The sequence below is a fragment of the Trichomonascus vanleenenianus genome (genome assembly GCF_965637985.1).
Source record: "Trichomonascus vanleenenianus strain CLIB 3782 genome assembly, contig: TRVA0_041S, whole genome shotgun sequence".
Taxonomy (NCBI): Eukaryota; Fungi; Ascomycota; class Dipodascomycetes; order Dipodascales; family Trichomonascaceae; genus Blastobotrys; species Blastobotrys vanleenenianus.
This window is the reverse complement of record NW_027481846.1, coordinates 1-22,711: the sequence shown is the minus strand read 5'-3', so window position 1 is coordinate 22,711 and position 22,711 is coordinate 1. Positions and strand designations below refer to the sequence as shown.

At 47.6% G+C, this 22,711-nt stretch overlaps 5 protein-coding genes across 5 annotated transcripts; 3 read left to right on the top strand and 2 right to left on the bottom strand.

Annotated features, from left to right (window-relative positions):
- Positions 1 to 124: 124 nt before the first annotated feature.
- Positions 125 to 7,724, bottom strand: TRVA0_041S00188 (uncharacterized protein; the record flags this gene model as incomplete). Its single annotated transcript, XM_076686621.1, has 4 exons — positions 7,589 to 7,724; positions 3,572 to 7,528; positions 3,449 to 3,517; positions 125 to 3,380 (listed from the first exon to the last, which is right to left on the bottom strand). Exons 2-4 carry the CDS (start codon positions 7,510 to 7,512, stop codon positions 125 to 127), a joined length of 7,266 nt encoding a protein of 2,421 aa, XP_076539095.1. The 5' UTR covers positions 7,513 to 7,528; positions 7,589 to 7,724.
- Positions 7,725 to 8,691: 967 nt separating this feature from the next.
- Positions 8,692 to 10,827, bottom strand: GCD6 (translation initiation factor eIF2B catalytic subunit epsilon; the record flags this gene model as incomplete). The annotated part of the gene is made up of 1 exon (XM_076686620.1): positions 8,692 to 10,827. One exon carries the CDS (start codon positions 10,825 to 10,827, stop codon positions 8,692 to 8,694), a length of 2,136 nt encoding a protein of 711 aa, XP_076539094.1.
- A 4,021-nt stretch (positions 10,828 to 14,848) lies between these two features.
- PMR1 (cation-translocating P-type ATPase) lies at positions 14,849 to 18,016 on the top strand (the record flags this gene model as incomplete). The annotated part of the gene is made up of 1 exon (XM_076686619.1): positions 14,849 to 18,016. One exon carries the CDS (start codon positions 14,849 to 14,851, stop codon positions 18,014 to 18,016), a length of 3,168 nt encoding a protein of 1,055 aa, XP_076539093.1.
- Positions 18,017 to 19,304: 1,288 nt separating this feature from the next.
- AAD16 (putative aryl-alcohol dehydrogenase Aad16p) lies at positions 19,305 to 20,363 on the top strand (the record flags this gene model as incomplete). The annotated part of the gene is made up of 1 exon (XM_076686618.1): positions 19,305 to 20,363. The coding sequence occupies one exon, from the start codon at positions 19,305 to 19,307 to the stop codon at positions 20,361 to 20,363; it is 1,059 nt and encodes a 352-aa protein (XP_076539092.1).
- Positions 20,364 to 20,807: 444 nt separating this feature from the next.
- On the top strand, positions 20,808 to 21,579 carry TRVA0_041S00100 (Mpv17/PMP22 family protein; the record flags this gene model as incomplete). Its single annotated transcript, XM_076686617.1, has 3 exons — positions 20,808 to 21,149; positions 21,203 to 21,355; positions 21,412 to 21,579. 3 exons carry the CDS (start codon positions 20,808 to 20,810, stop codon positions 21,577 to 21,579), a joined length of 663 nt encoding a protein of 220 aa, XP_076539091.1.
- Positions 21,580 to 22,711: the final 1,132 nt, after the last annotated feature.

Genomic DNA, 22,711 nt, shown 5'->3' with positions numbered 1-22,711 from the left:
GTATAATTGAGCCTAAGAACCGCAGACAACCGTAATAACAACATAAATAGCATCTATAATATACAAATTTTACCAATTAATTGTAGTCGTAGATCGTTCGTCTCCTTGAGTGCAGGGTAGATCGTCACTTCATCTCCTTGAGTGGCTTGACGCCCATGAGAACCGCCGCAAGATCGGTAGGCAAAATAGGCTTGGCAATATAATTCACCATGCCATTGTCGAGGCACTTCTGCCGGTCCTCGCCCGCAGCATTCGCCGTGAGTGCAATAACCGAAGGACGCGTTCGCGCGTCGTACTTTTCAAACAGCTCCTGCGATGCAGCAATTCCGTCCTTGTTGGGCATTTGGATGTCCATCAGAATGACATCGTACATGGGCCGGCCCTCGACCAGCTCGCGCTCACACATGTCCAGCACCTCGACTCCGTCCTTGGCGTGGTCGGCATTGTACCCCATTCGCTTGAGATGCTGCAGTGCGACTCGCGTGTTGATCGGGTTGTCCTCAGCCAGCAGAATCTTGAGCGGGTGCCGGATGGCCAGCGTCTGAATAATGCCCTTGTCAAACGTCGTAGCCGCGCTCTTGACCTGCGACTGGATGTTGACCGAAGAATGTAATACCTTGCGGATAATCTGGTGCAGCCGCGACCGCTGTACAGGCCGCATCAGAATCGCCGATATGCCCTTATCCTCAGTGTTATCGGGAAGAGCAGACCCGAAAATCGTCATGTACACGACCTGCGTCCGCCGTGAGTGTGTCTTGATAAGCTTGCTCTCCTCGCACGTCTCGTGCTCCATGAGCTTCGAGTCGAGGAACACCAACGAGTAGTACCCCGGATCGTACCGCCGCACGATCTCCGCTGCCTCGCGACTCGAGCTGCACAGATCCACAGCAAACCCAAGCCGCTCCACCTCCGTCTGGAGAGACTCCTTGGCTGTCTGGTGGTGATCAGCAATGAGGCACCGCTTGCCCTGGTACATGCGCATCTCTTCTCGCGAGCTCGGTTTCTGGGCCATGACGACAAGACTGAACCAGAATGTCGTGCCGACTCCTTCTTTACTCTCAAAGGTGAGACTGCCGCCCATGAGCTCGGCTAGCTTCTTGGAGATCGCCAGGCCCAGTCCGGACCCGCCATACACTCTCCGCGACGACCCGTCGACTTGGCTGAACGCTCGGAATATCTTGTTCCGCGCGTTCTTGGGGATGCCAATGCCCGTATCCGTCACCGAAATAACAAACTCGTACCGGTTGTCCGACGAAACCTTCTCGGCAGTAGTCTCGACAATAATGTGGCCCTTGGACGTGAACTTCACGGCATTGCCAACCAGGTTGATAATGATCTGCCGCACTCGCGTAACGTCGCCGTAAATTGTATCGATTTCACCACACTTGTTGAGATGCACCAACTCGAGGTCCTTCGTCGCCGCTGGTTCGGCAACGAGCTGGATGGCGCTTTCAACACACTCTCGTAGCGAGAACGGAGAATTATCCAGGGTAATCGAGCCGTGCTCAATTTTTGAGAAGGCGAGAATAGCGTCAATGATGTTCAGCGTAAGAACGGCAGAGCTTCGAATGGTCTCCACGTACTCTCGCTGCATCTCGCTGAGCTCGGTGTCAAGAAGGAAAATCGAACACGACAACAGCGCATTGAAAGGAGTTCGAATCTCGTGCGACATGTTGGCAAGGAAGCTTGCTTTTTCGGCCGTCGCTTCCTCGGCAGTCTTCTTGGCGAGGTCCATCTGGTGGTAAAGCCGCGATTTCTCAATCGATACCGCCGCCTGAGTGCTCAACAGACCAATCAATTCAATTCGCGGAAGCGAAAAGACCGTCGACAAGCTCTGGTGCTCCATATAAAGCGCACCAATGACCTTGATCTGGTTCTGAATCGGCATGCAAAGTACGGACTGCGAGTGTCGCGTGTGGAAGTAGTGGTCCCGGCCGTACACAGTATCGAACCGCTTCGCGTCAGACCCTCGCACCACCGAAGAACCGGTCGTGATCACTTGCTGGACCAGCATCAACGGAGCAACATCATTCCGAGCAAACAATGCCTCATGTGCCATGATATTGACTCCATTGAGCATGCCAATAGAGTCAACGTAAAGCTCATTGTCATCGTCATATGAAATGTAGACACAGTAGTCGGCGCCCGATGTCTTCATGACACTCTCTACAAGCTTGACAATGATGGCGTTCATGTCAATTGACTCGGAAATCTCCAAGCACGCCTGAAGCGCAGTCTTGAGCTCAAAGTCTTGACCTCCTTGTTTGTTGCCTCCCTGGTTACTGGAAACAGAGTACCCGTCGCCAGTCGTATCGCTATGGATACCGTGCGCCGAAGAACGGTGGTGGTTCCGGTCATCAATATTCGTGCCATCATCCAGTGTCTCACGGAATAGATTAGAAAGAATCCACCGCAGTGGTGACGAGTTCTGCACCACAACGTTGTTGCTGCTAAGCGATGGCCGCTGGAGGATATCCTGTAGTAGACCTCCCCCACTTGCTGTAGCACCAGAACCGCCGCCACCACTGGTACCACCACTACCGGCTCCAGTAAGCTCCGTCGAAGAGAGACTGAGTCGCGAGATATCGTAACCCGTTGCCAGCAGTTCAGGATACTTGGTGGTAATCTGAGTGATCTTCTTCTGGGCACCCCAGAGCGTGTACAGCCGGCATGCCTCCTTGAGGTACGTCAGACTTCGCTTCTTAGAATGATACTGAAGATGATACCCGCACCGTTCGTTGATAATCGCAGCTTCCTGAATAAATCCCTCACTGAGTGCACCTTTGATTGCGTCCTCATAGGTATCAAGTGTGATGATGCTGTTGCACGTGTTACGGTTCATCTCTGCCTTTACGAGAAGGTACTTGTGGAGGAACATTGCGGGACATGTACGCGACCAATCTTCCAAATCCTGTACAAAACCATTCAGAAGCTCACTTTCCGCCTCCGTTCTGGTGCCGGTCTTATCAATAATTGCCAGTGCGCCATAAAACGTCACGACAACGTGATAAACGGTAACGGGCACCTGAGAAATCAGCTTGGGTAAATCATTGCAGATGATATCAGCTGCGATGTACCTGTACCGATAAATAACCGCAAGAGTGAGCTTGAGCACGTAATATGCATACTTCAGTTCCGTGCTCGAGCTCTCAAGAACCTTTCTCACGGTAGCCCTGTCGCCAAAATACGCTCCCTCTAGATTCGACGGATCGACATTACCATTCCCCATCATGTTGCACATGCCCTGAGTATGCAGCTGGATCCACAACTCGCCAGTATCATCACCTGGTTGTAACGATACTGGCTTGATTCGTCGGAAATACTCAAACACTCGAGACAGTGGCTCACCAGCCAAAAATTTACAAAGTGGACGCAAATCACTAGAATCGTTAGCGGACCGTCAATATACCATCACCTTACCATCAGATAGCAAAAAAAATACACTTACTAAGACAAACTCAACATGCCGCAATGGTCCTCAAAAGTCTGGCCAGACGAAAGAACAAGATCATAATACCTATTTCCCGGTGTTAGTAACAATCTCTTGGCTGCCCACATGCGCAGTACTTACCTGATCACCTCAGATAACGGTTCAAAATAAATAGCAAGAGTAAGTGCATAATACTCATAAATATTAATCCCAAAGTCCATCCCCACCGCAGAGTCACTATCAAGTGTGACGATTGCAAGCTTGGAATATTCATAAGCTCGAATCAAGTTCGCATTACCGCCATCCCCTTGGAATAGGGATGCGAGGGAAAGCAAGCTGAACGAGCATGACGCCGATGATCCATGATCTAAAAAGGCCACTATCGACGTGTACACGAGTGACCGGAAGAGATGTCGCCTAGATGAAAGGATAACAGGAATAGTAATGATAGAAATGACTTCGTGTAGAAGCAAGAACCTTGGGTCCTCAGTCGACTTGAGATGCACAAGTTCTCTGATCTCAGACACCGATATTGGAATTCGCGGCCGTAGGCTCTCATGGTATTCCTTATTCCATCCTTCCGACTCCTCGATATTGAATCCCAGCAGCTTGAGCGCTTCCAATCCGGTCTTTATTGCTTCATCCGTCCGACAGAGGCCGTACAGCGCCTTCGTTTTGGTACGTAGCAGCGCTGCCTTGTCGAGGTCAGTGGGGAACTCCTGGAAGACTGAGTTGACGAGCTCGAGACAGTCGTCGTAGTTCTTCCTGTTATACTGTAATTCAGTCAGGTTGAGGAATATTTCTTTCGACACGTCGGGCATTGACTTGTGATAATCCGGCGGCAAAAGACTCCTCGCCGTGTTGAAGTAGCCGTACGCCATGTCGAAGTCAGACATGCCGTAAACTACATTTCCAGCCCGGACATTAAGGTCAATGTACTGTTCCTTTTCGTCCTCCCGCACAATAGCCACCGCAATCTTCATCTGATTCGCAATCTCAATTACTTTCTGCGTAGACTTGGGCATATCCGGATCCTCCCCCAGCAACCTCATACCGATCGATCTGTGCACTTCAAGAGCTTCTCGCTCATCCAGCAAGGAGTATACCGCCTGCTGGACCAGGTCGTGGTAAAACCGGTATGTGGATTCGGCAGCAACCCTTCGAATTTCATCGTCATACAACTCGATGTTCGTGCTACCAACTGGATCCAGGAAGGGGAATTTGTAGTGAATTGTTATTGGCAGAATGAGCTGAAAGTCAAGCGCATAATGGAGGGCGTTTGCCGCCTCTGAGAATGAGACATTGGCACCAACTGCCAGGTCCTCGAGCGTAAACGTATTGCTGCAAATGCATGCAGCATAACGTAGAATACGTACAGTTTGCTTTGGCAACTTCTTCATCATGGTGATAACAACGTCTGTCACCGACTTGGGGATAACAGACACGCTCAGCCGGTCAAAGTCAACTCGCCACTTCGCGCTGGTAATCCTATTTTCGTCGTCATAGAATATATACTGTTCATAATACAGATACTTCAGAAGTAGCGTTATGAACAGCGGGTTTCCGTTTGTCACTTGGTATACTGTTTCCGTCAGGCTTTGCACTTGCGGATCGACGGGGGATGCCAGAAGCGTGGGACTTTCATGAGGAACTCCCGTAGTTTGTGAGATTGCTCCTGGAGTGAATGCTTGCGGAGACGTTGATGCAGCAGATTGCGGATATGAGGCAATGCCCGTGGCATCCGCAGTACGGCTGCGTTGACGTCCGAACAGCCCATTCTTTTTCCGGTGGTTTTTAATCATTGGCGGTCCCAAAGTGTCGTTAACTAGCTCGCGGACTGCTTCAAACGAAAGTGGCGATAGATTAACATGCTCATACTTGACATTGAGATCCGTGGCCAGTCGTACAAGACTCTGATAGCGAGACTTGTTGTCTCTCGTCGAAGCACACACGAATGTGATGTGGATTTCTCCAGCGAACTTCTCAATTGCAAAAGTTGTAAGTTCTCTGAACAATGATAGCTCGGTATAGGGACACCACTGGATATCGTCTAGGAACACAGTTAATCCTTGCGCACCGAAGAGACAAAACAGGCTCTTGACGACGAACTTGAACCTCATTTCCTTTGGCACTGGGCCCATTGGCTGCGACTTGGGAAGTAATTTGAGGTATTCGTATCCTAGAAGCTCCTTGAGCTCAGGAATAGGTCCAAACAACACGGAAAGGTCGACCTTGAGATTAGAAATAATGTTATCACGCCATTGCGTGATGGAATGCATAGACCCTGAGAGAATTTGGTGTACAATATCCTTGAGCACCGTCACAATACTGTAAAAAGGCGCACCTCGCTGATACTGGTCGAACTTGGAAACGCAGAAGAAAGTGTTTCTGGAGATGGACGATCGCTCAAGCTCGTTGATAAGCCTCGACTTACCAGACCCTGGCTCGCCGAGACAGAACACGAATTGGAAACCGTCTTTCTCATTACGCTGGTAAGATGAGTGGAGTACTGAAAGTTCCATTTCACGGCCATAGATGAGCTGTGGTACCATGAAAACTGGCGATACCGTCATCTCAGATGCTGGCTCGAAGTCCTCATCGTCAAAGTTTTGGTCTCGCTCGAGCCCAGCTAAAATGAGTTCCAAATCCGACACCACAAGGCGCGCTGACTGGTATCGCTCATCGGCATTTTTCTCAAGCAACTTCATTACGACCTGACTCAGCGAGCCTGGGATCCATGATGCTAACAGCGACGGAGCCACCGGCGTTCGCAGCACATGCATATGTGAAAGCTCACTGGGATCTGTAGACCTGAAGGGCAGGAAACCGAGCAACAATTCGTAGAGGATGCATCCAATTGAGTAAAAATCTGCCCTGAAATCAACCAGCCGGTTAATTAGACCGGTAGTCTCGGGCGAAACATATCCCATACAGTCGGCAATCTGCTTCAAGTGGGTTTTCCTATACCCTCTGCTGGTGTCCTCTGCTCGAATGGGAAAGCTGAAATCCCAGCCAGAGATATACGGATTTCCATGCTCGTCTACGAATATCGTCGAAGAGGTCAGGCCGTTGTGTGTGACATTATGCTTATGCAGCTTTGCAATTGTTTTGGTAACTTGGATCATGATGCGCAGGATATCCTTGACCTCAGCGCTCGACCGCCGAATGGCGTTCGGAGACGTATTGGAAGGGATCTTACCTTCTAATATCACTGTCGTAGAGGTCGTCGGACTTACGCTATTAGCCGCCGTAGCGCAGTTGCCATTTGCTTCCATGCAATTGTTGCTGCCCTCGCCTATAGCAATCCCGGTGTCTATCGTGATATTGGGTCGTTTCTTGGAGGCGGTACATTCCTCCTCTGGCAATGCCGATATATACCGCTCCCTTAGCGTGACGAGATTGTTGCTATTGGGGTATACGAGCACTACGCGAGCCGGGTTGGAGCCAATGCGAATGCACTCCTCCGGCCGTAGGATGCCCTGGACCCGGTCGATCACGGGGAAATTGAACACCTTATGGCGTACCTCGGTTTTGCGGTCGTCATCGGCGCTCTGACTCTGTGGATACACCATGCTCCACTCATGTCTAATGCGAGTAAGATCCTCGAGCGACCCTTTAGTCGAAACTTTTATCAGCACCGGCTCCTGCGAATCGAGCCGGTGGGTACGATACATGCTCACAGAGTTTACGTAGTGCGGGTATATCGGATGGAGTTCTCCAAATCCGGGGACCTTTGGCGGCATGGGCTCGCGGTCCGTGGATCCAAAATACGAGCACCCGTTCTCATGCGTGGGAGTAAAGTCTGAGAGGAATTCTCCCTCCTCCTCTTGAATCAACGGGCGGTAGTTCATGTTTGACGATGTGCTTGAGGCCCGCGACCGCGTCACACCGCCGCCAGTGAAATAGCTTGGCGGGCCTGAAGTAGGTGATAGTAGCAGCGATGGCGAGGTCATTGGCCCGACATTTGCTCCGGCTGGTGGCAGTTGAATAGCCCGAGGCCTCCGCAAAGGTGGACCCACTAGTAGCTCCGTGCTACTAACAGAGCTACCGCTTCCTCTACGTGTAAGCACCTTTTCTGTCATCTCAGGCCTGTCATTCCTTCAATCGCCGGTTAGCACTCACACTGTCTCAAACCTCTCCTGTCACTACTATACGCACCTTGATGGCCTCTACTGTCGCGATATATCTTAGTCAATCCTCCCCCTATTTTTCCTTCTGCAATGCGTAGGGCTCCTGTTCGACAAACTTTCTCTGACTTAGGAGAAACTCTCTTTCCCTGGCTGGTCAACCACTCGGAGTGAATCTGTAAAAAGCAGGGGAAAGAGGGTAAGAGGAGAGGATTTGGGACCTCGCGCATGCTTCGTCAGCCGCGCAGACGAAAATAGGATACGTTGGCTGCTGTCGATCCTTTTTTTGCGCCTCCTCCCTCCGCCCTTTCCTGCGACATTTTTTCCTGCTTCTTGGCACAGAATTGTTCAAGTCGACATGTCGAATTCTCATCACCTGGCAGGCCTGCTGCTGTCCTGCCGCTGTCTTAGTGTCGCCTAACATCCTCCATTCCCACCTGACACAGGTCATCTGAAACAGCCGTGTTTGACACTTAAGTGATGTACAATATATGATGAGCCGCATGCGGCGCGTGTCTCAGCGTGGGGTCCTCTTTGGATCCTTATTAGCCAACTAGAAATACGAATTCAGTCGGTCAGTCGTTGGCAGTTGTGGGGTACTTTGGAATTGGGGACTAAACAGGTGATCTGGGCAGTTGAAGCTTACCGATAACTGTATTGTCACCGTTTAGTATTAATATACTGCAGTACATAATGTTGTTAGTCAATCTTAAATTTAAAGTGATACATGGGATGACAGAAAAACTCGGGTAAGAGGGGGGGAAAGGGACATTAAATAATATTTGCGGAAAAGAGCAAATACAAAGCAAATGTTGTACCACGAAAACAATTACCCTAGTACTGTAGCGCCGAAATCTTTAGTTATCGGTAGCTTGCGCAGATAAGGATGAAAAAATACATCTCCTTTGCTCAACAAATTATCTTTCTGCTTTTACGTAGTTCAATTGACTAGCCTACCACCTTTGGATCTGAAAATTGGCTATGGCAGCATATTTTCAGAGGCTTCTAAGACGCATTAACTCTTAATGCGTAGTCTGTAGTGAATCCGTGGAATTACCAAAGAATACGTTAGGAGTCTTCTTGTTTTGTCTGTACATTATCAAAAGGTTATCGAAATACGTCGCCGTTTCCGCTTTACTCGTCATCATCATCATCGTCTGAGTCGGATTCTTCATCGCTCTCTTGGTTAAGGAAGTCCATAAATACCTTGAAGCCGCTCTTGATCTCCTTCAGCTTAGCAGACTCCTCCGATTCAGCAGAAGAATACCATTGTCTAATATAATCCTCATCCAAAACGTCTTCATCATACAGAGCTTCAACCGAAAACAGGAAAATAGCCCCACCCTGTGGCCTCTTGGCACACTCCCGCTGGAGCGCCGAAATGAGATGCACCTGGTCAACCAAGTCGAAAATCTGACGCGCGATAAGCTGCTTCCAATGAGTGAAGACAGACCGAGCTGCAGCCTTGGGCGACATGGCGTCGACATTGATAAGGTTGATGATGTGCTTAACCAGGGCTCCCATGAGAGCTACCCGGACGTCGTCTGGCGAAGCATTCATCGTCATTCGCAACGTCTTCAGCTCAAGCATAGCAACATCGACCGTGTGGTTCTCGGTAATAGATCGCTCGATAGTTGCCATCGCCTCAGAAATAAAGCTCTCGTCTTCTTCCTCTTCCTCCTCGGACTCGGATTCCAGTTGGATGACTCCCTTGCTGGTCGTTCTTCGGTGTCGTCCGTGGCCCGCCGTAGCACGCTGCTGTACTGTCGACACAATCGACGAGTCTGAAATGTTAAGATGGCCCATGTTGTAAACAAGGCCAGGGATACTGGCATGAGACTCTCCAGATGCAAAGTCACTATCGTAATAAACATAGCCATATCCGTCCTCACCGACAACGTCATTAACAAGATTCTTGACGCCAACGCTTCTCCGCGGCCGCGACGAAGAATCAGAGTCACTTTCAGACTCGCTATCCGAGTCAAACTGCAGCTTCTTAGTAGTGATCTTGGCAGTGCCGGGGATGGTCTTGCCCTGACCAATAGTCACGCCATAGGAGATTATGGCTCCGGGCTCAATCACAGCACCGGACTTGATAACAGCGTTGCTCGCGACAATAGAGTCGGTGATAGTGACGTTATCCTCGATCACGACGTTGTCCCAGATGTATGCGCCCTGGAGAACAACGTTGTTGCCAATCCTGCATCCACGTCCCACTGTGCTCTTGGAAATACGCGTCTTTTCACCAATGAAAGTCTTCTGGCCAATAACGCAGCAGGACTCTAGATGGCATGACTGCGCAAGAACAACTTCGTTCTCCTTGTAGATGTGGCCCCGCTGGTACGAATACGTCTGGTCGTCGAGCAGATTAGAGTCGGGAGCAATTGGATATGCGAACCGCGAGATGATATCCTTACTAATGGCATCGTAGGTCTGCTGAGACTGAACTCGCGCCGCGTACTTGTCGCTGATGATATGCGCATAGATGGTCTTGCCCAGCAGATCAGAGGTCAAAATGCCCTTGACGAACTGAGATCGGATAAATTCGTAGTCAAAATTCTCCTGGAACAATGCCGGAACATCGTTAGTGCAGATATCAATTTGACAGTCGATGAGATCGTTTCGGAACGAAACAGACTCGTGCTCCGCCAGCACCTCAGCATCTAGTGCAATGTCGGCCACATTAGAACCGGGAGCCTCGTACCGAAGACACCGACCAGTCTTATCATCAAGTACAAACAGGCCAGGGCTATTTCGAGGTCTAGTTCTGTGCAATCCTGTCGATTCTCGCAGAACCATTGTCATGATTGCGTTCCGGTCCGTCTGCTTTCGCGCATTGTGTGCCTCCAGCACCTTTCGGAAGTCGATGTTGCACACAACGTCGCCACTGATAAGTAGGAAATCCTTCTTGATGACACCTTTAGTATCCAAATCCCGCATCACGTCGCCAACTGACTGGGACTCTGGCGAGGGCACGATGTGAATAGTGAATGGAGCATCGTGTCCGCCCCATCGCGAGTCTTTAATGTACTCCTCAATCATGTCGGCATGGGCACAGCACATGACGTAAACCTCGTCGACACCCGTGGTGGCCAGGAACTCGAGGGTGTACTCGATCAGCGGCGTGTTCGCCAAAGGCAGGAGACATCTGGGGGTCTCTTCGGCAAGCGGCATGAACCGAGTCTGGTAAGAGTCGGTCAGAACCACAGCCTGGAGCGATTCCTCAGTGACGACTCCGCCTTTCTTCCCTTTCTCTTTCTTCGGAGCCATTCCGTCCTTTCAATTCAATTCCAGTGCTCTGAATCAGTACAGTCTCGAAACCTGAAAAGTTTAGGCGTTCCGTACCACAGTGCTTGCGCACGGTCTCCCGACTTTCCGACTTTCCGACTTCATAGACATAGCGACAAAAGCTATAATGTGTTTACCAAATGCAATGTGTCCAATGGCTGGCTATTTTTTTTTATCTGTAATATAGTTTTCGAATTTTGTTTATATCGTCTCGGTAGATCCTCCTTGGATATTCGGTATCCAGTGTCTCCGCTTTTAGCCTACGGATGAGCTTCTTATATTTTTACTACCGGGGAAGGTACCAAGTAGTACTCTCGTCGCCCTTATTTAGAGAGGCCAGGGGAAATTGACGTACTCCTTTGTGTGTGGTCCTCCTCACGCTGCGAGCGGAACTATTTTTTTCTAGTTATTGCCCCTAAAACGTTCCATGCTGGAGATGTTTCTTACTCCGATTAGAGCTATTGCCGGTAGTCTGCTTCTTTGTCAAAGGTGATCAATTAAACCATAAATAGAGAATTCAGTATTCTCTCTGCTAAGCTTTGAAAATTAAGTTAAACTTACCGGCTTGGTGTGTTGTACCGGTACATATAAATCTTCGACACTCCGGTCTTTTTAAACCATTCTTTTGTGCGTTTAAGCCATTTCTATTTGCACAACTCATCAAAAAAAATAGTTGACTTCGGGCGAATGAACAGCAGGCGATAGCGATGAATAATGATAACACTAACTGTTGACGAATGCGAAATTACGGCTAATGAAAGCACATTATGATATGGATGCCTTTCCATCCCCTTCAAGTCGACTCAGAGCTCCTCAGAGACCTCTCGTTCATGAAGGACGCTTGCATTCGGCGGGTAATCGACTTTTTACAAGCTCACTTGCCTACTCTCTAGAAGGGCGGGGACTCGTTTAAAACTAATATTGTCTAGCCTGCGAAGGTTCTCATCAGCTTCCGCTCATATTTGTAGCACGAGATAATTCGCCTCTTTGAAGTCTTTCTCACACCACCAAAGCGACTTTAGCAATATTGATAAGCCAAAATTGACTGTTGAGCTGATGGACAAGAGTATCGACACAATGACCGAATGGTGGCATTCTTATATGGTACCTCCATTGTTATCCCAGGTAGAATGAGCTGTCGCCTCAGGCCATAGAAAGAATCTACGGAACCTTTATTGATTATTTAGTCGTTTATTCGTCAAAAATTCGGAACTTGCTGGATTATATTCGAGAAAGAAATTGAGATTATTAGCTACCGGGTATTCAATATACCAAATGCTCAAGAAGGGAGTTTTCTAATCAATTATAGATAGGTCTTTAGTCTTCCTTTTTAAGACGTATACCCTAGTCAGTCCTCGGTTTTCAAATAAGTTCTAACATTGAAAGCTGCCAAATAACTTCTAAGAAAGGGAGAAGTTGTAGGATAAAAATTGCAAAGAAAAAGAACACGAATTGAGGTACTATAGAGTTCATAATTGGCCTATACTGAGCTACACAAGTCATATTCTACGAGGGCTAGAAAAAATTTTAGGTGGAAATTGGGTGGAAATCAACAGAACCCCCAAAATTCCTGGTTAATAGGAGCGGCATCGGCAGGAGTTTGCCCATTTGTATGGTTTACGTGCACACCGATTGGGCGAGACTGCACTCCATAGAGTTTCATGCGTTACACCACCCCAGACGCTAAATCGACGAATCAATGACAGAACCACCTGTATCAACAGAAAAATCTGCATTCGCAACGCTCATGCCTGAAATGCACACTGCGGAGGCGGCTCTACATGTTTGTAAAAAAAAAAAGGACCCCCAGACTCAGTTCACTTCTCAAATTGGGCTACGTTACCCGTCTGATCTAGAAAGGAAATTCCATACGCCCTCTTATCTCTCCAGCGGATTCACCTCGGGTTGTTATCCGCTTTAATAGTTTACCTTCTGTTTAAATATTGCGTACGGTGTTTGTAAAAAAAAGCTAGCCAGCATTCTTGGTGTATTTCTTTTTGGCCCTACGTAACACTTCACCTATTTCCTAACAGTAGAGAAGCCTAGACTAGCTATACATATATATGGTCTGGTTACATCCTTCCATTACGCTGAGGACGGCTCCTATCTCGTATATACACCGCGTTGTAGCGGTTATGAGGTATTGCTTCTCGTGCCGTCCTTTTTTTTTTATCTGCGTCATAATAAAGCCAAGCCAGGAACATTTAATTTGACGACATAAGGATCAACGTGTTTGATGCAGGTAGAATGGGAGCGGGCATATTAGAACGTCATAAATGTAGGAAAATGTAAAGATGAATCCACAGTGGGTTGGACCAATCCCAGATGTAAATTGGGAGGGAGTAAGCACTGGCCAGGGAAAGTGGGCAGCCGCATCGGTGCACTTTGTCGCACGGCTTCGAATTGTTCCAGCCTGAAGGCCAAACAGGTCACCACCCTGCGCTAGCGGATATCCCCATTCCCCTCGATGACCGAATTGTGAGAGCTCAGATAGCGCTATCCACTGGAAAATAACCCAAATCCTACCTCTAAGGAAGACAAAAAATATATATTAAAAAAAATCCGCTTTTTTTGGCCGTTTCTCTACTATTACGAAGATATTTAGATATTTATTTTAATTTACTCTTCCTTACTGCATTAAAACATCCGAATGTAGCCCCGTTTCCCGGAGAGGGAGAGGCTGAGGCTGTGTCCAAGCGGCACAGCAGGCGAGAAGGGGGAAATGAAACAAGCAAAATTTTTCTCATAGGAGGAGGCTGCTATCTGGATTGGGGTTTGGCCGATTGACTGAGATATGTGCAGCCCCCGGTGTCAGCACTGAGTACATACTTCTTGGTAGCATACCACCGTGTAGCTGGAGTCGTGATCGTCAAATACGTCACTGAAGATTTGAACTGCATCGTCTCGTCGTAGGGCCTTAGTTTCAGCTAGCGCCTGTAATTTGCATCCGACACGGCAGAGAAAGATTTTTTTTCCCTCGTGTGTTATACAGCTGCCCTATGGGTGTGCAGCTCTAGAGTGCAGTTGGGCAAAAGCAGCCAGTGAATACACTCGTAGGGCTTTTTGTGAGCCGGTAAATAGATAAAATAGCATCAATTGATATGTATTGAAATGTATGTAATTTCCTTTCTTATACAGCTCTTCTCAGTTATCATTCTTTAGAGACAGTGTAGTGCTATGTAGATAGATCGAGCGGTTCGTAGCGTAGAAGGATTATCGGTCCAAAGGGGAGGGGGGAGGCCTGCGGCGGCGATAGCCCAATGAGCCAAGAGAGGGTTATCGCGGATTGCTTTTGGACACTCCTCAGCGCGACGGGGGAGGAAAAACTTTTTGGTACGCTACGCAATGCGAAGCAAACTGGAACCAATCCCAGTAGAGCGCACCGATGTGAGGATACGGCACTTCCGTACTGGGGGTTGTTTAACCCTCAGCATTGCCTGGCTTCACCCTGGTAGTATAAGTCAAAATGAAAAAAAATGTAATCAATTGAATGCTCAACTTTATCCACTTCTGGAATCCCTCGGCGTAGTCCACAGTGTTGCCGCTAAATCGTATTTACGTCATGCTCTAGTACCTTCCTCGCTCTCATTCGCCGTAGACTCCTCTCCAATGGTTTCACAGGTTATCATACGAAGGATGGAATTATATATAAAGCTCGCATTTCAGTAGATTAATTTACTCTCATTGAGTGCCAATCATTGTCCTCTTCCTTCTTCAAATCCCTCACAGCAGTAGCAGTTGTTCGATAACCATTTAGCGTTAAGCTGAACTTCGACTTCTAGTGGCTTTTATCATCCATGGTGTAAGTTAATTTTTTGCCATAACATTTAGCAATTGTATTGTTCTAACGCAATGCCTTATTTCTAGTCACCCCAATAATAGTCCTTGTCAATCTGACGCTCCTCACCAGCTCTCGCCTACTGCCACCCGTGTGGTAGATGCTGGTGAGAATGATACGCTATCTGATGAGGAGCGTAAGGGGTTTTCCGGTCGCGAAGAGGAGATGACTGGTGACTCGGTCTCTACCGACTTCGAGTCTAGGCCGCCTGGTCCTGAGTCCAAGGTCATTGGAATTGAAGAGCCATTTCCAATTCGCCGTGAACGGACGAATGACCCGAACTTGGTTATCAACTACCGACGGTTGTCTCTGCAAATCTCAGAGACTCATCGGTCAGAAACTTCGTCTCAAAGAGGCGAAGGCCGCACCGCTGAGGAGGCCTACTTTGACCGTCTCGACTTCCAGACCAAAGAGGCCAGCGATCTCTGCAAGGCTTTCAATGTGGACCCTAGCCGTGGCCTGGAGAACGGTGTTGCTGACACAAGGAAGCAGCGTGATGGGCCCAATGTCCTGTCGGTGCAGAAGCCAAAATACATCTGGAAGCTATTGAAGTATATCTTTGGCGGCTTCTGTTCGATTCTTTGGATTGGTGTGGTCGTCTTTTTCATCTGCTGGAGACCGCCTCTGAGTAATCCTCCCTCACCAACCAATCTTGCTCTCGCTATCCTTATTCTCATCGTCATTCTGTTTCAGGCATCTTTCTCTGCGTTTGAGGACTGGTCTACCGGCAGGGTCATGCACTCTATTCTTGACCTCATCCCGGCTGACTGTGTCGTCATTCGAAACGGGAGCACTGCCACCTGTCCAGCTGCCGATCTTGTAGTCGGCGACATCGTCAAGCTCAAGTCTGGTGACAAGGTTCCTGCCGATATGCGAATTATTGAGGGTTCAGCCGACTTGGCGTTTGATCGATCCATCCTTACTGGCGAGTCTGAAGACATTCGAGGCACCGCCGAAGCTGTCGAGGATACTTTCCTTGAAGCCAAGAATATTGCGCTCATGGGCACTTATGTTACTACCGGTAGCGCAATTGGTATGGTTGTCCTCACTGGCTCGCGGACCGTTATTGGCAAGATTTCTATCCTGACCTCCAATGCCAAGGAACAACCAACGCTGATTCAGCGTGAGATTACGCGGTTCGTTTATATCATCTGCGGTATGACGTTGACCCTCATTGTCATCATCCTTATTGTCTGGGGTGTTTGGCTACGAAAGGACCATCCCGGCTTCATCAACGTTGCTGGTATCTTGTCAAATTGTATGGGCTTGGTTGTCGCGTTCATTCCAGAGGGTATGCCTATGGCTGTTACGCTCACGCTCTCGCTTGTGGCTCGTCGAATGAAAGCCAAAGATGTCCTTCCAAAGTCCCTCTCGACGGTTGAAACTCTGGGATGTGTTACTGTTCTCTGTTCAGACAAGACTGGTACCCTCACTCAGAACAAGATGTTCGTACAGTCAGTCAGCTTTGCTGATAGAGGTCTAACCAGCGATGAGGCATACGAATCTAGCCTCGAAAAAGACCTTGGCCTCGCCATGATGCACCAGGCATCCCTGCTGTGTAACGATGCAAAGTTTGACCCAGAATCGGCTGGACGTCCAGTGACGGAGAGGGAAATCATCGGTAATGCTACGGATGCTGCTGTGTTGCGTTTCGCCTCAGTTATTTCACAGCATCCTCTTGACCCACTGACTCATGTGTTTACCGTCCCTTTCAACTCAACAAACAAGTGGATGATGTCTGTATACAGCGAGACTAAGCCATCTGATCTTGTTGTTTTCTGCAAGGGTGCTCCAGATGTTATCATGAAGTACTGTGACAGCTATTGGTCCGACGAGACTGGTGCTGTCGAATCGCTCAGTGAAAGCGCTCGTCAAAGAATCATGGCCACGCAGGCTAAGCTCGCTAGCAGTGGGCAGCGTGTTATTGCACTTTGTTCGAAACGGTTCACCCAAGAGAATAAAGAGCTCGCTGTTATGCCCCAGGATGAAAGCTACACTGAATACCTTTGCAACTTGACTATTATCGGTCTGCTCGGTATTATTGACCCGCCAAGAGAAGACATTCCTGAAACTGTTGCTTCCTGCCGGAAAGCAGGCGCACGGTTCTTCATGGTCACTGGCGATTTCAAACTCACAGCTGCTGCTATTGCTAGACAGGTAGGCATTATTACTACCTCGAATGACCCAGATGCATTTTCCGACGTTGAGGCCCGTGTTCAGAACGCACCGTCCGATGCTGTTTGGCGCAAGGAAGAGTTCCTCAACACGAGTTTAGTGCTTGAAGGATCAGATCTCGAAGTCGCAGTTGACGAACACTGGGATGCCATTTGCTGCTATGAGGAAGTTGTTTTTTCCCGAACCACTCCTGAGCAGAAGCTGCGAATTGTTGAAGCCTATAAATCGAGAGATGAGGTTGTGGCTGTCACTGGTGACGGTGTCAATGACGCTCCTGCGTTGAAAGCTGCAGATGTCGGCATTGCCGTGGTATCTGGTAGCGATGTTGCGTTAGAGGCTGCTCACCTGATTCTTCTTGGTGACTTTTCCTCCATCGTTGATGGTATTCGATTGGGTCGGCTTGTTTTCCAGAACCTGCAAAAGGTAATTGGGTACCTTCTACCTGCTGGTAGTTACTCCGAGATCTGGCCTGTCCTCATCAATGTTTTCTTTGGTGTGCCATTGCCATTGAGCTCCTTCCTCATGATTATAATCTGCGTTTTCACCGACTTGGCTCAGTGCCTCACAATTGTCATGGAGAAAGCGGAGTTTGATCTTTTGTCGATGCCCCCACGTGACGCCAAGAAGGACCATCTTATTAACCTCAGAATCTATGGCCAAGTCTATGGATTTGTCGGTACTATGGAGGCTGTAACTGCCCATGCGATGTTCTTCTTTTACATGTGGAGGGCAGCGAAGATTCCTATCAGCGACCTCTTCTTTGCTTATGAGCATTACACGGACGGCTTCCACGGCTATACTCAGCAGCAGTTGAACGAATTCAACTATACTGGTCAGAGTGTCTACTTTGTGACCTTGGTCATCCTTCAGTGGGGCAATCTTCTTTCCGTGAGAAACAGAAAGCTCAGTATCCTTCAGGCTGATCCGATTCGAAAGGAAAGGCGAAACGTTTGGATCCCACTTGGTGCTTGCTTGGGCTTTGTAATTGCAATTTTTGTCACTGAAGTGCCTTGGTTCCAGAATATTTTCAATACCCGACCAGTACCGGTCGAATTCTGGCTCATTCCTCTACCATTGGCCTTCGGAATCCTCGTTATGGATGAGATACGAAAAGTCATCGCTCGAAACGTTCCTGCGGTTGAAAAGTATATGTGGTAGACGGATGGCCAGGTGTATTATTTAACTGCTACACGAAGCAAAATTTCTATATCTAGCTATGAGCTGCTAGTACTGTAATAGAATTAAATTATTATTATGCTATACGTCTATGATCTAGGTAAGTGTATATGCAGTAGTCGTGTAAAAGTAGTCATTGCATTATTGTTACTTTTAGCAATTATTGTACCGTTATAGGTACCTCGTCTTTCTGTAATTCGAAACTATCCGGTACCTAACTTAAGTTACCGTAGCTAGGTAATGCCTCTCTCTGTATCGCTTAACTTGAATGGGTTATTTCAAGGAGTTATGATCCTTATTACGGTATACGTAGATAGGCCTGAAAAGAATGCTCATGTAACCGGACAACCGGAGCCCTTATTTCTTTACAAGCGATGTTCTTTGGTCCATGCATCAATGGCGTTATGACCCTCGGGATTGCACGATTAGAAAAAAACAAAAGTAAAAGCCAATAACTTTCACTCAGGCTGGTGACAAATAGTCAAAGCTATATATCATTAAGAAGGTGTTGTGGTGTTAAACCTCCATTTTATAAGGTCTCTAATGTTAACCCGCATTGTACCTCATTGCTGGGTTCGGATTTGATATGTACTGCATTTTTCCGGCCCTACTGCATACTCCGGTATTGAGTGTAGGCAAGAATACAGGAGATAACAGCGGGGAAGTAGGATAGATAATTTGGCTACTACGGATGGATATCTATGTATTGCTTCGAGAGGCTTCCATTACCGTCAATCATGTCTCGAAAGCATGGTAACTCTCCAATAATGAATCTCAGAATCCAACAGCTGTTTGCTCCTATTCCATGGAGAATGTGGGCGAAAAAAAAAGTAAAATATACAAAATAATTTTCACGTAGAGTCGTATTTTAACTTTCAAATCGGTGCCAAGAACTGATGGTTGTTTCAACGGCCGGTTGAAACCTTACCGTCAACAGAGTCTTTTAATTACCCGGCGTCCACTAAAGTCGTCAAACGCTCTGTACATTGCGCTGCCATTGGTAATACGCCTGCGTCAAAAGGTTAATTATTAACGGCATTCCGTGAGCCAATGCGATGACGATTCGCTAAATCTAGCGGAGATAAATTATGTTACTCCGCTGCTGCAGCAAGCTGCAGCCTTAGATATTGCGGCGGCGGAGGGGCCGGGGGTGGCGGGGGGTCGGAGGCCGGTCGACGAGGGGCTGCAACCGCGATTATAAATACCACCATAGAAACGTGGAGAGAGAATCACCCGTCACACATATTTTCAACTCAATTGGTATCTAAAAATGTCCACTTCTCCTAATTCTGTTGTTCCAGCTGACGAATACCGATTCCTTGGTCGAACCGGCCTGCGAGTTTCGTCTCTGTCCCTCGGTGGATGGATCACCATGGGCGGTTCGAACCAGATCGAAGAGGAAAAGGCAATTGCCATTTTCGAAAAAGCCTACTCTCTGGGAGTCAATTTCTTCGATGCTGCTGAGGTTTATGGTAACGGCGACTGTGAGCTGCTCATGGGCCGAATTTTCAAGAAATTGGGCTGGAAGCGATCCGAGTATGTCGTTTCTACCAAGCTTTTCTGGGGAGGCAAGGACGTAAACAGTAGGGGTCTTTCGCGAAAGCACCTTCTCGAAGGAATGACCGAATCACTGGATCGACTTCAGCTGGACTATGTCGATCTTGTATTTGCTCACCGACCTGATCGATCGACTCCAATGGAGGAGATTGTTCGGGGCTTCAACCAGCTTATCCAGGATGGAAAGGCTCTGTACTGGGGTACTTCCATGTGGACTGCTTACGAAATTGAGCATGCCCATCACATTGCTACTAAGCTTAACCTCATCCCACCGGCATTTGACCAGCCGCTTTACAACATGCTCGAGCGAGATATCGTTGAAAAGGAGCTCGCTCCACTTTTTAAGGAATACTCTTACGGCATTACCAACTTCTCTCCTCTCGCTACTGGTCTGTTGAGCGGCAAGTACACCAAGGGAACGCCATCTGAGTCGCGATATGCTTCCGATAAGGTCTCCAAGGACCCAGTCCTTCAGCGAATCTACAAGGAGCGATTCCAGGGACCAAAGGCTGAAGCCAATTTCGCCCGAATCACCAAGATCCAGCAGATTGCCGATGACCTTAAGGTTGACATGGCCCCTCTTGCATTGGCTTGGTGTCTGAAGAATAAGAACATTTCTACTGTCATTACTGGTGCATCTAAGCCAGAACAGGTCGAGAACAACCTAAAGGCCTATGAGGTTCTGCCTCTTCTCACTGACGAGGTTATTCAGCGAATTGAAGAGGCTCTTGACAACAAGCCTGCCGCCGCTGATACTTACGGTCGATTGTAATCACCTACCTAGGTATTTTTTTGATTAATAGTGTATTTAAATAGCTATTGATATTGTCACTTTTACTACAGCTCCACGAGGCAGTATTACTGTAATACCGTGTAGCTCCAGATTTTAAAATATGCAGGGGGTTACCCCACCCACGGTAATAATAAATGATAACCATATTTTTATTACCCGCATACGCCGCAGAAAATAAGAATTATATGAGCCTGTCCGTGAGCCTTGGCATTTGAAAAGCCGGCCCACTGTATGCGTGTAGTGGGTACATACGTATACATACGGTGTACCTGAATGCCATGTTCATTGTGCATGCATGTCCAAGCCACGGTGTAACTTTTTTTTTCGAGCACCCCTTAGTACTGAGACAAGTGCGTCTCAAAACCAAATCGCGACAATCCTTTGGACAAATATTCTCTCCTCCAGCACAAGCAATCTCTTTTGATGAATTTGGAGAAGCCCATAGATTTGGAGTCCGGCCGTCCCCGCGCGCCCAGGCTTCAGACTGGTCGTCATGTTCGGACACGGAGTTGGTATCCGACCAAGAGCGACTTGACAAACATCCCGCTTGTCGTCGTTGTATCAATTCAACTGACACTAGTTGCGCTATGCGTGTTCTTTTTCGACAATATCTACAATGCGAGTAGTGTTGGAGCGAGTGCCGTAGCTTCATCAGCGCTAGCAGGGCTCTCTCAGGGGCTACTCCAATTCTTTATCGAAAAGAGGTTGCAACCCGCCAGCCTTCTCAAGTTCTACGTATGGGGAGTGGTTAATGGCATATGGACTGTAAGTGTAAATCATTGTGATTGTTGTGGCTGGACTAATCGATTACTAAAAAGAAATTTTGGACAGACCAATTGAACTCCAGCTTTACCTCTGCTGGTCCCAAGATATTCTGGGACCAGTTTGTTGGCAATCCAATATCAATTTTTCTGTTTATATCATACAGCGCATACTGGGACGGGCATAACGTGGACCGATATCTGGGTCTGGTGAGTTATATTATGAGACATGGGTTGTAAAACGAGGGACTAACATTATTCTACAGAACTATATGAAGACATTAAAGGCCAGTTACGTCATTTGGCCATTAGCATCAGCGATTACGTTCTGCCTTTTACCGGTGGAATTTATTGTGCCTTTTAATGGCGTTGTCAACCTAATTTGGACGACGATTTTGGGCCTTCTTCCTAAACCAAGAAAAGGAGAGCTTTAAGGGTATCCACAGGCTTTTGGATTGTATATTTTATTTTAGCTGCGACGCTAACAAGCGGCAGGCTTCAATGCATGCTGGTGCACCAATTGAGTTGAAGTAAATTCAAATAAAAGAAAAAAAGCCTCACATTTCTAGTTTGACTTTTATGTGTTATATGTAGGCCTGAACAGGAGTAATTGTAACTGTTTCTACGGACGTGAGATCTGGGGCAAACGCATATATTTTATTTTGGATCGTACTTGATTTATAGGTGATGCAGCAAAAGAAGAGTAGAGGGGCTCGACTTCGTTAGCGATGATCTACCGCTAACACGAGAAGAAATCTCCTTGATGTATCACTTGGTACTTGATGATGCGGATTCAAAATAAAGGCAAGTAGGAATACCTGTGCTAACCTCTCTCGCGCGATTAGTGAAAAAAATGGGAGGGGTTCCAGAAACGAAGTTACACTAAACAGAATCCTTCCATTGTGTCGGACTGAAGCATCCAAGTTTGGTAAGCCTTTTTTGGCGAGTTGTCTCATAGCTCCAACAATTGAGGTCATGGTAAGCGTTGTCAATCCATTATAGCTGGAGTGCCCAGAAAAGGGGGGTTTCACCTTTATCATCGCAAATAAAAAAAAACCAAACTTCTTTCTTGCAATACGGAGCTAAATGATTAATATTAATTAAGGTTATTAATATTACGGAGCTAAATAAGCTTTCTACGAAGATTCAAAAGGAAGAAGCTTATCGGATTGTGATTTCGCAGCAGATGTGACTTCAAATAGTGCTTTCAGCCCTTATAATTACGGTGTTACGCTATAGCTGGCCTATGTCGAGCATACTATCGACTATTGAGGTTTCGAGCTGGTATTTCGTCCGTTCATTACCTTAGAATTTATCCATTCGCTATCAATAATAATAATATATCTTGATTATAGTCTGAGCTAACGCTAAGGAAGACTGTGTCTAAACATTGGGCTTCAACAGCCGGCTCAATATAAACATTAAAATAAATCAATGGAAGAACATTAAGTAGCCTGGGATACCTATATCCAGTCCACAAAAGATGATGCGGATTCCCTCAATTTAATTGACAATACGGGGAGAAACCACTATCCCTACCAAGCACCGCTGTAGACGCAATGCCGA